Raw genomic sequence first — 17,377 nt, forward strand, 5'->3', positions numbered from 1 at the left:
AAATGAAGGTATTCAGAGACACAACTATTGATGATTAAGCTAGGAAATTCCATGCCCATTGTAAGCACATGATTTAAGGAGGAAACAGTGGATAAAGAAAATATGTAATCAACCTATGACATCAAATGAAAATTTTAGAACAAATGTTCATAATGTGCCATTTTTCAATGGCTTAACCATTCCAAGGGGATTTCAAACCCAGCCGCCTCGTGGCTTCAAGGGTTGCCCGTCTCTTCACGGAAACTTTTGTTATACAAACTGAAATGAGCCTGGTTTTACTTCGAGACACGATTGTGAACTAGTATATAAATAAGGCCTGATAGGACATTTTGGATCTCAAAGAGAAGCTGAGAAATTTGGCTCAAAAAAGGGGACAGATTGAAACAATTTTTACCAAAGGAATATGAGACAGTAAAGGAAATTGATTCAGAAGAAGAAGCCTCGTATCATTTTGAAAAGCTAGACATGAGGCACACCGTGTGCAGTTCTTGTTATAAGGATTGAGTGTCTGCTATAATGAGAAAGCATGTGCCAGGCTGATAAAAGTATTTCCCTGGATTTTAAACTGATGATGACACTGTCTTACACTGAGTTGCATATGAAAGAGATTTTCTCCTTTAAAAACTGTATCAGAACCAGTGGGAGAAACAGACCAACCAAAGGGCATTTGGAGTTTCATGCTTGGGAAGAACATACACTGTAAATTTTGAAATGCCTCCTAAGATGAAGGTGTTATGGCACAGGAAAAAAAAAAAAAAGCACAAGCTTGAGGAAGTTAGCAATTTAGTATACTTTCTAAATTCCATTTACCAAAGAGAAATTTTGCTAAACTAATTTACAGTATGCAACCATGGTAGCTAAGTAGATTAAGTATTACATCTGGGTTTCCTGTGACTGGGTTGCCTTCTAAAAAACCCAGGCATAGGGGTGCCCGGGTGGCTCAGTCGATTAAGCATCTGACTCTTGATTTCAGCTCAGGTCACGATCTCAGGGTCATGAGATCGAGCCCTGCATGGGGCTCCATACTCAGCGGGGAGTCTGCTTGAGATTCTCTCTCTCCCTCTGCCCCTCCCTCTAATCGTGCTCTCTCTCACTCTCTCTCACTCTCTCAAATAAATAAATAAATCTTAAAACAACAACAACAAAAACCCAGCCATGGGTCATTCTGGAATGGATGCTTTTCTTGGGCAGCATTTTAAAACTAATTTATTGATACCTTCAAATGCTTATTAATGGGAGGCTCTATGGATGGGGAGACCATCAGGATCATCCGAGTCATCAAAAGTCTACAGGAGGGGCGCTGGGTGGCGCAGTCGTTAAGCGTCTGCCTTTGGCTCAGGGCGTGATCCTGGCGTTCCAGGATCGAGCCCCACATCAGGCTCCTCCGCTGGGAGCCTGCTTCTTCCTCTCCCACTCCCCTGCTGTGTTCCCTCTCTCGCTGGCTGTCTCTCTGTCAAATAAATAAATAAATAAATCTTAAAAAAAACCACAAGTCTACAGGAGCCAGGCAGGTAAGCAGCGTGTGAAGCACAGGGGGTGGTAGGGACTGTGACAAATGAGAGGAGACAATACACCCAATAAAGGAGCAGCCATCGCTTGGTTCCAACTAGTTGCTGCCTTGTGAGACTGGAAGGCAGGGTGTGTATGTGTGTGTGTGTGTGTGACAGATCTCCCGATTATTCAGAAAAACCTCAGAAACCCCACTCTTCATATACAATATCCAGATTTTTATGTGAAATCTCCTGAATTGTAAATGTTGGCAACCAGTTATTTTATTTGTAACAGCTTATTATTACTACAGAGGCAGGACACGTGCATTGTATAAAAATAGAAAATGTAGGCCAACAACAATAAAACATACTCTCCCACTCAGAGAGCACCACTGTTAACACCTTACCGCATATCCTTTCAGTTTGGTTTTTTTTCCATACATATATAGACATTTTGAAAAGAAAATACAAGTACCCTGTACTGGTTTCGTAACTGGCATTTTGTTAATGATTTTGACCTTTCCATCTCAGTAAATTTTCACGTCATCTAATCCCCTGTCCATATAAAAAATTTGCAAGTTGACTCCAAATATCTTTTTCTTCCTTTTTAAGATTTTATTTATTTATTTATTTATTTATTTATTTATTTATTTATTTAACAGAGAGAGACAGGGAGCACAAGCTGGGGGAGCAAAAGGCAGAGGGAGAGGGAGCAGCAGACTCTCCGGTGAGCAGGGAGCCCGACACGGGGCTCAATCCCAGGCCCCTGGGATCATGACTTGAGCCGAAGGCAGACGCTTAACCGACTGAGCCACCCAGGTGCCCCCTCAAATATCTTTTATAGCAATTTGCTTAAACCAATAGGGAATACGGGCCCATGCATTGTATCTTTATTAGATAGCTTAAGTCTCTCTAATCTAGCAGTTTTGAATTTTTTGAAAATCATACTGACTTGGAAACAAACTGAGGGTTGCTGGAGGGGAGGTGGGTGGGGGTATGGGGTAACTAGGTCATGGGCATTAAGGGCACGTGATGTGATGAGTGCTGGGTGTTATGTGCAACTAATGAATTACTGAACTAATGATGTACTGTATGTTGGCTAATTGAATTTAAATTAAAAAAAGAAGAAAAAAATCATAGACTTGCTGAAGAGAGTTAGCCAGTTGCCCTGCAGAATGCCTCCCTTCCTAGGTTCCTCTGGTTGCTTCCTCTTAGCGTCCTTGACTTTCTCTATTCCCAGCACAGCCTGTAAACTGTAAACTCTAACACCTCTCTGGGGGGAGGGGAGCAGCTAGACTATACACTAGGTTGGGTTACGTGTTTGCCTCACACCAGCACTGGTCGACTGGTCAGTGACTCCAAGACCCATTCCAGGAAATGAGTGATGCCAAGACCACGCACTGAGAGGTTACTTGGTAATGTCAATGTCCAGTTATCCACCAACCGTTTCACTTGTCGTTTTAACCCCAATTAATAATCTTTGCCAAGATCAATCATTTTATTCAAGCTCACAAAATGCTGTTTTTCCAATTCTGTCATTCTTTCTACATTTGTTAGCTGGCGCTTTTCCCCTCCTCCGTGAGGGTTCAAATTAATATTATAAAAAATAACTCCCAGTGGGCCAAAGAATGTGTTCAGGGGGCAGGATTTGTCAATGGGCCGGCACCTTCTGATCTACAGTGTAAGTCCAACAAAGTCTCCCCCTGTCATCTGTCCCCTGCAGCATTCGGTCTCTTGTTTGTAACACTCAATTACTTTGCACTTGGTGACATGTTGCTTGTAATCTTCTCAAGGCATTTTATGTGTGTATTTGTCTCCCTGGCTAGACGGTGACCTCCTCAAGGGCAGGGACTCTCCTGCAGCATCTTTCCTTTGCTTCTCCTAATGTGCTTTTTAAGGTGTTTTGGCTACTGCTAATTCAAATTAGCGGGGGAATAAAAAGGCACTAGTAAGAACCAAAAGTTTTCATTATTATCTCTTGGATTCCCTGGCTTTCCCACTAAAACCTTCCCTGATTATCTATCGTAACGAAGGGCTGATCTAATTTACAGTTTACCTGTGCTGTGGGAGTCCCTGGGATGAGGATGGGGGCTGGGGTCAGGGGGTGGGGAGGGGAAATAAGCTATTAGTCTTCTAAAGTGGGAAAGTCATTTTCCAGCTGCATGACCTTGGGTAAGTGCCGTTACCACTGCTTCTATTTCTTCATTTGGTAAAATGAAGTCACTGGGTTCTCTCTCAAGTCACACCCCGCTTGGCTCGAACTCTGTAGCGTAGGAGCCAAACCTGCACCTTTCAGCAGACGTTCCTTCCCCTAAGCCATGTCTGCCTTCACATGGGGCAGTGCTATCCTTTCTAAGCCTAGGTGGACAGAATCCGCCTCTGCCGACTCTCCGAACACCAGCTGGACTGCTCTAATCCATCCGTCCCAGTGCCAGTTTGCTCCCCAGGGCCAAGTGTGGCTATCCCGAGGGCTCTACACCCGTAACTGGCACCGCAGAGGCCGTCTTGGGTCTTCCTTTGCTGTGAGGGAGAATGGAGAGCTCCTTCTTGTGGAGGCCGCTAACATTAGGGCTCTGAATGACCCCAGGCCCGCTCTGGGGTCTGGATCCTTCTAAACGACAAAATGCTTTTGCTCACTGGTTTTTCCACTCCTTTTGTCTCAGTTCTGTCAGTCTCCTTTCTCTCTCGTTTTCCCTTCTTTGTAGGTACAATCTCAGGGACCTCCTCCGGCTGGCTTTACGTGCCTGAAAATAGCTTTCTCTACTTTCTTGACTGAGGACAGTCTCCAGCCTGATTACAAATGGAATCTTACCATTTCCCTGGCCTAGAGAGCTCCAGGTGGTGAAGGGGGAAAGGTCTCTAAGGAGTGAGGCAGAGAGAGAACCACCGCCAGCCTTATTCTTCACAAGCCACGTTCCAGCCTGTGGTGAACGGGGCTGACCAGAGCAATGGCCGAAGTCGGCTGTGAAAGCCTGCTCCCTGCACTGTGACTCTCACCCACAGACATCTACACAATGGATCTGTAATTCTTCCATTTCCTCCTTTCTCCATCTCGGGCCTAGTGGCTGTTGATGGAAAGCAGGTGGTTAGTTGGCCAGACAAGGTCTACTGATTGCTGTATCCTTTGCAGCACCCCAGGCATCTATCGGCTGTAGATATAAAACAGGACGACTGAGGAGAAGCAGTCTCCCAGCGAACAGGAAGAAGGCAAACTCTTGCAAGGCAGGGTACACTTGGGAGCCTGCCAGTGATGACGTGGGGTGGCGGGGGCTGCTCTTCTGCCACGGCCTGCCTTCCCTGGGCCTGTCCTCATCAGATGCTAGCACTTGTTTTTCCTCGGGAAGGAGGGAGAGAGTAGCCCCATTGGCAAGAATAGTCTTGGGAAGCCCTGGGGCCAGCACAGATGAGCGTAGACCCAGAAAGGAACCAGCTGGTCAGCAACAGATGGGAGGCTGAAATAGGGAGCTAGAAACGAAGGGGGGGGGGTGCCTGGGTGGCACAGCGGTGAAGCGTCTGCCTTCGGCTCAGGGCGTGATCCCGGCGTTGTGGGATCGAGCCCCACATCAGGGTCCTCCGCTGGGAGCCTGCTTCTTCCTCTCCCACTCCCCCTGCTTGTGTTCCCTCTCTCGCTGGTTGTCTCTCTCTCTGTCAAATAAATAAATAAAATCTTAAAAAAAAAAAAGAAAGAAATGAAGGGTCGGAGTGGACAAGACCCCCAAGAGTCAAAGAAAGGATGGATGTAAAGTTATACATGCTTGCCTGGATTCCCCAGGCCTCAAGCGGCCTGGTGAGAAAACTGCCCAGAGTCTTTGTATTCACTTATTTAATAATAATAATTCAGAAAAAGCAACCCCAGCTATAGATCAAGCCACCTAGATTCAGAACATTTATCCCTCCAAAAAGTGCATCCCCTCCAGCAGTCAGTGGTATGAATGTGGGCTCTTCCTCTCAACCATACCCTCACGCACAGGCCTCTCCTCTGAGACCCCAGCTTGGCTGACATGGCCACCTTAGAGTAACCCCGAAATGCGGGATTTCTGTTCTCAGGAGTCACCATTTCCAGTATGAAGCTCTAAGTGACAGAGAATGAAGACTAAGGATCAAAGATTATCAGATTAATTTGCCTCAAACCAAGTCACCTAGAGACAATTAGTCTCAAATAAATATTTATCAAATCTGCAGCACTTTCAAAAGGAGTTAGCAGAGTCACCCTTTGACTTTGTATTGCTCTTGTCTATGTAGCCTTTAATTGTTAGTCAACAGAATATGTCGCATGGTTGTTCATTTGTTTAGAATATATTGGCATTTTTAACACCAGGAATGTAGAAGTTAGGCCAAAGCATCAAAATCGTATGAGCTCCATTATGTTTTCCAAGGCATTGAATTTGTCAAGGAATATTAGATTAAGAAACACAAAAAATGATACACAGAATGTCTGTACCAATTATAGCTGCTAGAAACTTTAAACTTTTTCGAAAAGTGTCTGAAAAGTAGATAATATAGGGAAAGATGTCCATAAAAGTAGGAAGCCATTTCATCATTTACAAAGTGCTCCAAATTTGATAAACTTACGTGGTTGAAAGTAACTCAGAAGTACTATTGGATGAAGAGATATAAATCCTTAAAACACCTGAAACATAACAACAATAGAACACCCAATGGCTATAAAAACACACCAAAGGGAACTGAACTTTGGGCAAACTGGTCATTAAGTGAGGTAAACTTCGGCAGCTCTTCCACCCATGGGTCTTGTCCCTGCGCTTTCAATAAAACCATCTTTTCTGAGCTGAAAAAAAACCACAAAAAACCAGTGAAGTAAACTTTAAGTGTATAAGTCTCCCATGAATTGGCTTTAAGGGACCGATTTTAGCCAAACGGACCAGAACCAGGTCAAAGTGGGTCGCCCCTCTGGCTTCCCAGTACGTCAGATCTTGGGAGTTGCAGGGGCTGGAATCCTGGATCCCTCTGCGGGGTGGGAGGTCTGGAGTGGTGAGCTATGTGAGGGGACGGGGGTGACAGTGACCTGAGAAGAAGGGAGTGAAAGAGCGAGTGTGTGTCTGTGAGTGTGGCTCTCTGTGTATACAGTGGCTGGAGGGCTCCGTGCGCCTGCACCTGGGTGCGTGGCCTGGCCTGAGGCTTCCTGCACGGCTGGTCTGGCCCCTCCACCCCCAAAGACCCACTCGTCACGTCCCCGAGCTGAGAACAACCCAGGACAGGCATCCACCTAGGCTTCCCAGGCCCAGGGGAGTCCCTGAGAGACAGGCAACACAGGCAGCGGATCCACCCGAGCTGCCCCTCTTCCCAGCACAGGGCTGAGCAGCTCTCCTGGTCCTTAGAGAGAAGGTGGCCAAGAAACAACTCATTAATAAGGTCCAGTTTCTACCTCTTCATCCAGATACAGAGATAAGATACTGTGGTGAGAACCCGCTGACCCCGTATCTGACCTACGTGGGGGGTGCAAAAGAGTGAGGAGTGTTCACGATGTCCTCTTCCTATAATCCAAAGCCAGAACACTGCTTGACTTATGCTGGAGATACAGACGTGAGTCAGACCTTTAGAAAGTACTGGAACCTGCCCGTGCACGCCTGAGGATAGGCCACAGCACAGGCTGCGCACGTGGAAAGAAAGCCAGTCACCCCACCGTGGCAACTGGAAGGCTCCTTGTCCACAGTCCATTTGGAATGTCATATCTTTGGGTCTCTGGCCCTTGGGGCCCTCCCCAGAGGACTCTTCTGCCTGGCCTGGGAGTGCGTTCCTTGCCTCGGCTGGCCTCAGCGGGGCCCTCTGGCCAGAGGAATTTGTCAGGGGTGGCGAAGGCAGCAGCGGTGACCGCAGTTCAGATGTAGTTGGCAGGGGGCTGTCGGGCACTGAGCCGCTGCATGTGACAGCCGTGGCAGAGCAAGTGCCCATCCAGAGGGAAGCAGCAGCAGCCTTCCTCATCACTCAGCTGCATCCGGCAGTCCTAGGGAAGAGAGACACCCAGTTCACCCCAGCCCGGGGAACCTCGGCCATGCTGGGAGTCTGCCCTGCCTCCTAACGACTGGAAGAAAGGGGGGGTGAGGTCAGAAGGGATGGACTCCCCGAGGAGAAGCCCGAGAAAATACCTCAGCGGGACAGCAGGTGTCGCTGCCACAGCAGGAATAACGAGACAGCCGCCCATTTGCAGTGGTTACCAGGAGTCCCCAGTTTAGTCCTGTCCTCCCCCCACCCCCACCACCATCGGGGAACCAGATGCAGAAAGGACTCAACACCCAGGACCAGAGAGAGTGGCTGGAGGACGGGAGGATGGGAGAGATACTGTAGACAGGTCGGAGCACCTTCCCGGTTCCCAGGCCTTAGACCTCTCCTACAGACTCGGGCAGTCCAGGGACATGCCTCCTCCCCCAGCCCTGGTCCCCTTCTCCAGATTCTCCTCCAGGAGCCCTGGCTCCGAACACTCACCTCACAGTGGTAGCACTCAAAGTGATAATCTCGGTCCATCGATATCACCCTCACAATGTCCTCACAGCCCTGAAATGATGCAGACCCCCACGGGATGAGCGTAGCATGACAACCCCAATTCTGCCCTCCCTGCTACGGGCCCCTTCCCACCCCAATGCGAAGATCATACGAAGGCCTCCAGAGAGAACTCTCTGCAATGATCCACAGCCTTGGAATGGCCTTTGCAAATCCTACTAGAACTTTGCCCTTCCCCTTCCTTGATGCTTCCTCTAGTAGGGCACGTCCTCTCACAGTCTTCCCTCTGTCTAGCAGCTCTAGCCTTACCTACCCTCCGAGCTGTGGCGAGGGAAAAGGGGCAGGCAGCCTAAGGAAAGTAAGCTAAGCTGGGGACAAGGAGATACAGTAGGCTCTGGTTCCTCACTGGCTTTTGCATTCTCTCCGTAGGCCACCGTGTAGCGCACACAGCGTAAATCATTGCTGACATCTTCCTACAAGCCCTGAGGATTCTTCCCACCTTTTTCTAGCCCCTACATCTGGGATCTGGTGACCCTGACCTCAAAGAACGTCTCCTCCTCTGGACTGGGAGAGACGGGATGAAGCCTGGGCCCAGTGAGGCTGTCAGACATGTCCAGGCCCGGATGTTAGGGTCAGGGTGGTGACCCTGAGAGCAAAGTCACACGGGAATCTTCGCAGAGTACATTCCTCAGCACCACCGCCTCCCACGGGAAGCCAGGCCGTAACGTCCCCATCCCCTTCCCAGGGGCAGCAGCACTGGCTGCCCCGCAGGAGAACCCAGACATACTGACCTCTGAGGGGAGGATGGGCTGGCCGCAGGCCGCACACTTAGGAGCATAATTTCTGAAAAAGAGAGGGCAGAGATGGTTGAGGTTGGGGAAGCCCCGAGGCCAGTCCACACCGCACCCCAGGGGGGAGACTCACTTGTGGTAGTCAGTGACACAGTACACCTGGTTGGAGAAGTCCACTGTGAAGGGGATGCCATCTAGACACTTGTTGCAAACGATGCAGCGGAAGCAGCCTGGGTGATAGGACTTCCCCATGGCCTGCAGGATCTGGCTCACGGGGTGGGAGGAGAATCAGTCTCCCTCCAGTCTCGCTTCTCCAGCTACCCAGTTACCTGCGGTGCTCCCCACTGCCCCCCAACCTCATCTAACTCCCTGCTCTCCTCCCAGAACAATGCTATGTAATCGGAGGGGCCCAGAAACCTTGAAAATGGTCTTAGAGAGCATCCAGGCCAATGGTCCGACCCCGGGCTGCATATCAGGATCCCTCGGGGAGCTTGTAAAACCCATCAATGCCTGGGCCTCACCCCAGAAGTTTTCACCACAGTCTCTGATGATGACCCAGGCACTGGTTAGTTTCTTGACTTCTTCCCAGGTGACCTGCTAGGGTTGAGGGCCACTGATCTAATCCTAGTCCTCCTTCTTATGGAAAAACAACAACCACCAGCCTGAGTTCTAAGTGATCCCAGCCAGTAGCAGGAAGGGGATTAAGACCCAGGACCCCACACTCCTAGCTTGGCTGTGCCTGCAGAATTAGGCAGGGACCAGACCACAGAGGCTTGGGGATGGCAGGATTAGGGGTCCAGACTTGACGCCACAGGCAGAGGGAAGCCACTGTGAACGCTTGCTCTGGGGAAGAATGAGATGAAAGCGCCTCATGTGGTGATAGGGTTCCTCCCTCCGCCTCTTCTCAGTACCCACTTAGGCCCTGGTGCTACCCCTCAGGCCCCCAGCCTCACACAGAGGCTCAGCTGAAGGCACTTTACCTTCTCCAAAATCAAGTGACCACAGACACAGCATTTCTCAGCTGCCTCCTGAAACCCTGAAAACTAGGGAGAAAGAAAAGACCAAGGGAGGATATTACAAGTAGAGAACGACCTGATGGGCGGAACCCCAATGGGCTACCAAGAAGGGGGTCCCAGTGTGGGAGCCAACTCCAGGCCAGGGGCCCCCTCACTCACCAGATAATCTTCCTCACAGTACACAGAGCCGTTGACGCTGTAGAAAGCCTTGCAGCGCAAAGTTCGCCCTAGAAGCAGCAGACAAGGGACTGGAGCCATCCCAGGGTCCACGTACACGGAGTCCCCACCCCAGGGTCACTGCTCTCCAATGTCGCAGGATGTATGTAAATCTGGACTGTAGTACCCATGCTCCTCACTGCTGTGTGTCCTCCCTCTCTACACAAAATCTCATCTGATGCAATTCCAGTTTACTTTGGTCTCACTCCTGCCCACTTCTGCTCTCCTCTGCTCGCTGCTCCTCCAGTTCCTGCCTCAACAGTTTTCTAGGATCCTGTCCTCCCTCGGTGAGTGCCTTCCTCTCCAGTGCATGGGAAGCCACCAGGGAGAGCAAAGCCAGCCGCAGGCTGGGGTACAAGGTAAAGGAGCTCTGAACAAGGTGCTGAACAATGCCCACGGAGGTGGTCGCATTGTTGCAGCCCTTGCCCTCTGGGACCTTTCAACCTCTTTGCCTGTGCACGGCCATCCTGCTCTCCTCGCCCTGTCTGTCTTCCTCCAGGGACAGGCTCAGTAGAGGTCAGGAAATACTGGCATTACTGTTGGGAACAAAGTGCTTTGGTTGGGAGCAAAGTCAGTTCCCTCTCCCGCTGCACTAGACTACTTCCTCAAGATGAGAGGAACCCAGAGAATCCAGGATCTTCTGTGAGCAGACAAGGCATGTGACCAACACTTAGGAAATGCTCCAGGGTGTCTAAATTGTGAGGGAGAGGGGAGGAGTGACAGCCAGGGTGGAGAACGGGCAAGCTTGCCGCCTCCTCTGCCCTCTCCGGTTCGAAATCTCTTCCACCTCTGCCCAGTGGTTTGGAAAAGCTGACTTAGAAACTCATGAGACACAACGTGGGTACAGAGAGGGAAAGAGGCACACCCAGAAGAAGCCCTATACACAGGACAGACAGATGGATGAACCTAAGAGAACCGGGCTGAGGTGGGGGGTGGAGGGGCTGGATGGGGGCGGTGGTGGTGGCTGGAGTAGGGGGAGAGAAAAGCTGAGTGCTGGAGTCAGACAGGCAGAGATAGGAGATTAAAGGTTTAGCAAAGGAATCAAGAGTGGGCAAGCAGTGGGGAGGGGTAATGAGGGAGGTGAGGGAAGGGCTGGGGAGTTAAGGCCGCTGGGAGCACCCCCCCCCACCCAGGCGGGCCTCCTGAGCTAACAGTGGCGGGCATTCCTGGAGTGTGATGTCATCAGATTGGCATGGCCCTGTGGCCTGCACTCCAGCGAGGTGGCTGAACTCTGACCAGCCAAGAGAAAACCCCTCTCTCCGCCCCCCATGGCTCCCCATTCCCCAGCCCACCCCCACCCTTCCCACATTCCAGTCTTTCACTGTCGCCCCAGGCAACTCAGACTGTCCAGGACCAAACCCCACCAAGGAGAGGCCGAGGAGGCCGGGCTGGAGTCCAGGCTGGGCAAGCAAGGAGGCAGAAGAAAGAGGGAGGAACAGAGGGGAGGAAAAAGGCTGAATGTAGAAAGGGAGGGCTGACTCCAGAAAGCAGACCCAACATGGCGGCTGGAGAGCCAGGTACAGCACAGAGGAGGGAAGGTGGGGCAGCAGTGGGCATCCAGATACACGGCGGGGGGACCTGAAGAGGCACAAGCTCGGCCTTCCCTAGGCACTTGTGAGTGTGTGCGCGTGTGGGGCGTGCTTGAGGCCTCAGGCCGCCCCGTGCACAAGGCCCAGGGGACGCACTCACCACAGGAGCAGCAGACAAAGCACTGGGTGTGGTAGAGGCTGTCCAGGGCCTGGCAGGCGTTGCTCTGCCCGTAGATGCCTTTGTTGCACTTCATACAGGTGCCTGAGGGGAGGGAAGAGCTTGTCAGCGTCACATCCGACACCCCCAGCTCAAAACCAGGGATTCAGGAGCTTTCCTGACTGCTCTTTCCAGATTGTTCCGGAGCACCCCGAGTCCCAGCCTTCCTTTGATGACAAGAAATGGGATGCAGCGAAATCTTGGCTGAGCAGACCCATTCTTGTTTGCTGATTAATCAACAGATATTTTCTGAGCATCTATTTTGTGCCCAGCAAAAACAGGGTGCCCGATACTGTGGAAAATTGGAGAGAGTCAAAGATATAGTCCTTGACCTTCAAATGTGCAGATAATTGTCCGGGAGAAAAGACTAACAAGGCAAGGGTATGACCCCTGTTGCACTGTGTGGGACAAAGAGTCACAGATGCCAGTCCATAATGGCCCAGCAGCGGACTCCAAGAGAAAGCAGGCCAGGCCCAGAAAGCCATCCTGGGACCTCAGTTTCCCCATCCGTAAAATGAGCTGCTATGTAGCTACAGAACGACTTCTTACTGCTCCACACCGCCAGGCTTCCAAGGATGGAAAGAAGGAGATGGCTCAGCAGAGGGCCCTGTGCAGAGGGGACCATGTGAGCATGACTCCTATGGGGAGGTGGCTGCTAAGAATGTAGGGTGTGTTCCAGGGACTGGAGGTTGCACAGGAAGGTGGGGGAAGGGTGACAGAATCCCTAATGTCTCCCTGAAATCTATCATGGGAAAGATAGAGCTGAACTGCTCTTCTCTGACCCCCCCCCAAATACATACACCTGGCTCTGACACCCGCCTTTCCTGGGTGTGTTCGTCCCTCCCTCCACTCCCCAATTCCAGGCCCATGAGTGAGAGCTAGGGCCTGTCTTTGGGAAGCAGATCCCAACGGGCCCGCCTCACCCCGCCCCACCTCTCCCCCTCGGCACACTGCCATACTCCTTGCCTGTTGGGGCCCATCCCAGTCTTTGCCCAGGGGCTTGGGAGCCCGTGCAGCAGCTGCAGCAACTGATGGGCCCAGGCCTGTCCTGCTCCCACCCTCTGGCAGCTGGGCAAAGCTGTAGCCAAGGAAGAGGGCCCCTAACTAGGGGCCAGAGTAGGAGGGTACAGTCAGGCTGGGAATTCTGTCAGCGGACGCAACCCGACTCTCAGGAAGAAGAAGCCTCTAGCTCTGGGGTCAAAGTGCCCATAAGAGTGAACCAAGATCACCATGCCGGGGGGCCCATCAGAGCCACTTCTTTGGGAAGCCATGGACATTATGGGAAGACAGACGCAAACTGCTCAGGCATGTTCACCTCGCCGCCTCTAACCCAGCATATCCACACCTAGGTTCTTCCGGCCGTTTTATTGCACTCGGTTGAAGCTCCTTTCTTCCTTTTCACTCTGATGGCTTGGCCAAAGAGACTTCTTTCCACTCAACTGCCCCTTCTCATGGGCCCCAAAAGGAAAATGCTAAAAGGATCCTGTCACTTAGTCTCCCTTGACCAAAGCATCATCTACTCTAGGCTTTCCTCCCTTAGGATGGGAGGACTGGGGTTGAACCGGGCAGGGAGGGCCCTGTCGGCCTGCAGCCCTGCTACCTCTCAACTTCGGCCTCAATGTGCCCTTCCTGTCCACATTTCTAGCCACAGAGGTCCAGAGCAGGAACATGGATGGTGGGAAAGGTGAGGAGAGGCCCACGGGCCTTCCATTTCTTTCTTCCTACCGTGTTAGCGTTTCTTTATGTAACGAAGTGGTGGCTGTGGGTCTTAGCTAAAAAGATCCTTCAAGATCCCGATATCCCCCGGTAGCTGAGGCATATAATCAATCAATACTCCTTAAAGGTAATCGCGTGCGGGAGAGAGCGAGCGACCAGGTTTCCTTAACAGAGGCAGAAAATAACGTGCTATTTCTAGCCTGAATTCTGAGCAGGTTGTGGCCCAAACTGAAGGCCAGGTTATTTCTGGCAGTTACACAGGGTCGTTAACCTGCTAGGGATGCTGGTGTCCAGGTGGTTATGGCTTCTGCCCTGACTTCCGGAAGACGGGGAAAATAGAAGCGGACACCACCTGGTCTCCTCTTAAATGCCCACGCACGCAGCAAGCCAGCAGGACTGGGACGAGCCAGCAGCAGGGTCCCTGCTTTCGGTCCCAGAGCGCTTCACCCTCCCTCCCAGGCTCCATCTCCCCGACCGCGGCCACGGCTCCGCGCGTGTTAGCAGGCAGCAACCCCCGCCCCCTCTCCCCGCCACCGCACCCCACCCTCCGCCCTGCGCCGCGCGGCCGGCCCCGCCCGCGGGCACCTGGAGCGCCCGGGCAGGAGCCGGCACGCACGCGGCCCGCCCGCCCCGCCCCCCACCCGCGCATTCCCCGAATTCCTGCGGGCGGAGCTTGGGCCCGGGTGGGGGCGCGGCGCGCAGAAGCCTGCAGGGGCACCGCCGCCAAGGGGGGAGCAGGATGGGGGGATGCTCTCACTCCCTACTTGGTCCCCTCCCTACCAGGCCTCCTACCGCGAAAAACGGAGGCTCTAAAGCTTCAACTGGGACTCACGAGATAATCAGGGGGTTGAGTGTAGCAGGAATAAGGAACCCCTGGTCCATTTGAGACCTAGTGGGAAGGCAAAATTCCTCCTGCCTCCTTTCTAGCTCCGCGTCTCCGCCCCCGACTTCCCGGCGCCGGCAATTTGGGCCGTCGGGGCAGTGGGGAACGAATGAGGTGACGGGTCCCGTCCCTAACCACTTCTCTCACTCACCGAAGTAGTCCTCTCTGGCCTCCGGCTCCCGCATCCGGGCCCGGGCGGCCTCTGGAACGAACGGACCCGGCGGCTCCTCGAGACCCGACGGCTCAATCCCCGAGGGTTCTCCGCGGGCGCCGGCTTCTCGCCCACCCGTGCCCACCGTCAGGCGCAGCAACGCTGTTAGCTCATCCTGGTATCGGGCGCCCGCAGCGCAGTCCCCATAGCCGGTCACTGAGTGTCGTCCGGGTTGCGCCCCGCGTCTCTCCAAGGGCCCTGCCGCACCCACTCCGGCTCCGGCTAGAGCTCCGGGGCTGCCCAGGGCCGGGGGATATGAGTGGCGGCTTTCCTGGCAGCCGAACCCCGCGGGCCGATGAGCGCACAGTCGGTCCAGGGCAGCGTGGAGCTCCGGGTAGGCGGACGGCACCCCTCCAGGGGAATAGCCCGCTGGAGCCCCAGCCAGGGGTGGGCCAAACAGGCAAGGCCCGGCGGGCAGGGGGCTGCCGTGGCGCTGGTCGTAGCCCATGCTGATGCCGCTGGTACGATTGCTGCAGGGTCGGCTACCTCCGGCTCCGCCTGCCCCCGCCCCGTCCAGCAGCAGGCTGCCCCGGGGACTAGACGGCTTGCTGGCGTCACTGGCTGAGCTACTGGCGAAACTGGAGCGGGGACTTAGAGCTGGGGCCGTGGTCTCCAGCCGAAAGTCGGGGGGCAATGACTGAGGTAGAGGCAAGGCCCGGGCGGGAGGCGGCCCCCCGGGAAAGGAGCCTTCGTAGCGCTGCGCCTCAAAGGAGCCGCGCGGGTTCCGCTCAGCGTCCAAGGGGCCCTGCTCCCGGGCTGGCTCCAACGGCTCATCCCCAGGTCCCCCAGTAGCTCCACGGGGCCCTGATTTCCTAGGACCCCCCAACCCACTCAGGCGCCCCTTGCCCGGCCCGGGGGTCCCATCAGACCCAGACCGGCTAGATTCACCCTTTCTGCGGCCGAACTTGGCGCTGCCGGAGTCCGAGAGCCTTAACTTCTCCAGCAGGCGACTGGCTTTCTCCCCTAACCGCTCCATGCCCTCGGGCCTGGGGCCTCCAGCCCCCTCCCCGCCCGGCACCCTGCAGCGTCTCGGCAGCCGCTTCTCTTTCCCAGCGGCCGGACTCCGGTTCCCCGGGGGTACGGGGTAGGCACAGGGGTTTAGCGGGCGGCCCGGATGCCCGGCGCCGGGAATCCCGCAGCATCCCCCAGCGAGAGGGGCTGCTTCCCCCCGCGCTTCAGGGGTTAAGCGGGGCCAGAAGAGCCTACGGCCGCGGCTGTCCCGTCCGCAGGTCCGTCTGTTCACGCGTCCACTCGCCCGGCCGCCCCACTCTCCCCAGCCCCCGCCCCCCTCGCTCTCACACTCAGCACAGTCCGAACTTCTCTCCCAAACTTTTGTCTGCCTGGCCGGATCTACTTTCCGGGAGAGGCGGAGCGCTGTGTGTGAGAGGAACGGGGTGTCTGCGCAGGGATCTCTGGTACGTCGGCGGGGGAGGGTGGTGCCGGTGCTAACTGTCCTGGAGGTGGAGACCAGCCGACTGGAGGCGAGAGCCGGCCGAGGGGCAGTTTGGGCAGCTGCTACTACATCTCTCAGGAATTGGGACCGGGAAAAGTGGGGGAGGGGGAGAGGAACTCTTTGTCTGCAGTTGGAATGCGCGGAGGGGCACGGTGGAATGTCGCGGTTCGGCAGGGGGCGACGCGAGGCATGTTCTGCGCAAACATCGTGACTTTGTTCCTACTGTGGGGACTGTGGGAGAGATGAAGAGAGACTGGCACAGAAGTAGTGAGACAGGGAAAGATCCATAAAGAGAGGGACAGGGAGAAAGAAAGGTAGATAGATACATAAAGAGGTTCAGAGACGCTTATGTGAAGAGCCCAGAAGGGCGAGGAAGCCCGCGTAGAGCGGTGGTGGAAGACAGGTAGCGAAAGAAAGGGGGAGCCGGAGCAAAGGGATGGGATCGTGGGTGGTGCGGAGACGGAAGGATGAGCGGACTAAGAAAAAGGCAAATTTGTGCAAGTCCAGACAGAATGAGCCCAACAGATAATCTTGCAATAAAAGGACACCACTCTGTGAACCCAAAGCTCTGCGACGGTAGGGAGGGAAGGAGCTTTGGTGTCTATGCAAGAGAAGTGAGGAAGAGGGTTGGGACTCCTCTCTACCGTCCGGTTGGACAGATAGAGGAATAGAAGACACCCCCTGGTGTTGGGAAAAGAGATTTTTAACAACTATTTCAGGCGACTATGGGGATAGAAGGCCTGGTTTTGAGGCTAGCGAACACCTCCCCCTTGGCGGGCCCGCAGGAGATTGGTGATAAAGAGTCAAGTATTAAAGAGGAAGAAAAGAAATGTCATTTAGACGAGCTAGCAGGTGAAAATGATCAGGGTGGAAAAGGGAAAGAAGAGACTTCTAGGGTTGGCCATATTGGAAGGATCAAGAATAAGGAAAGGAAGAAAGGGTGGCTGAAGCTGAACGTGCCTAATTGGATACCAGCGCGACTGATTTTGCCCTGACTAGCACGTCAGGGGCAAGGGGTGGAGGAGGTAGAATGGGGAAGGAAAAATGATTCCTTTGTATTTAGATAGTAAATGAGAATGAAAATTATATGCAAACAAATCATGCATATTATTTTCATTTCAACATTTTGAACACCTTTCATAATCTTAGTGTAGCCTTAGGGAATGGGGAAGCAAAAGAGGTTAATATCTTTGGGGAAATTAATTTGGCACAAACTATTTGGCTTCTTTGTCCTAGCTGCATTGTCTCCCTGACCTCATCTCTCTGGAGAATCAGCCTCTCTGTTTCCCTGTCAGGCCTACAGCTTTTCTCTGATCCAGAGGAGAGTTCACTCTCAGACTAGAATCAGGGAGCACTAAAAGCATTAGTAACAGAGGGGGGCTATCAGATTGCCTCCAGA

At 53.4% G+C, this 17,377-nt stretch overlaps 1 protein-coding gene across 1 annotated transcript; it reads right to left on the reverse strand.

Moving 5' to 3' along the window:
- Positions 1-1,747: 1,747 nt before the first annotated feature.
- AJUBA (ajuba LIM protein) lies at positions 1,748-15,883 on the reverse strand. Its single transcript, XM_045802779.2, has 8 exons — positions 14,466-15,883; positions 11,659-11,760; positions 9,913-9,980; positions 9,718-9,780; positions 8,871-9,001; positions 8,738-8,789; positions 7,932-8,000; positions 1,748-7,452 (listed from the first exon to the last, which is right to left on the reverse strand). Exons 1-8 carry the CDS (start codon positions 15,499-15,501, stop codon positions 7,327-7,329), a joined length of 1,647 nt encoding a protein of 548 aa, XP_045658735.1. The 5' UTR covers positions 15,502-15,883; the 3' UTR covers positions 1,748-7,326.
- Between the last annotated feature and the right edge of the window lie 1,494 nt (positions 15,884-17,377).

The sequence above is a fragment of the Ursus americanus genome, chromosome 35, assembly GCF_024610735.1.
Source record: "Ursus americanus isolate L20-20 chromosome 35, mUrsAme1.1.p, whole genome shotgun sequence".
Lineage (NCBI taxonomy): Eukaryota > Metazoa > Chordata > Mammalia > Carnivora > Ursidae > Ursus > Ursus americanus.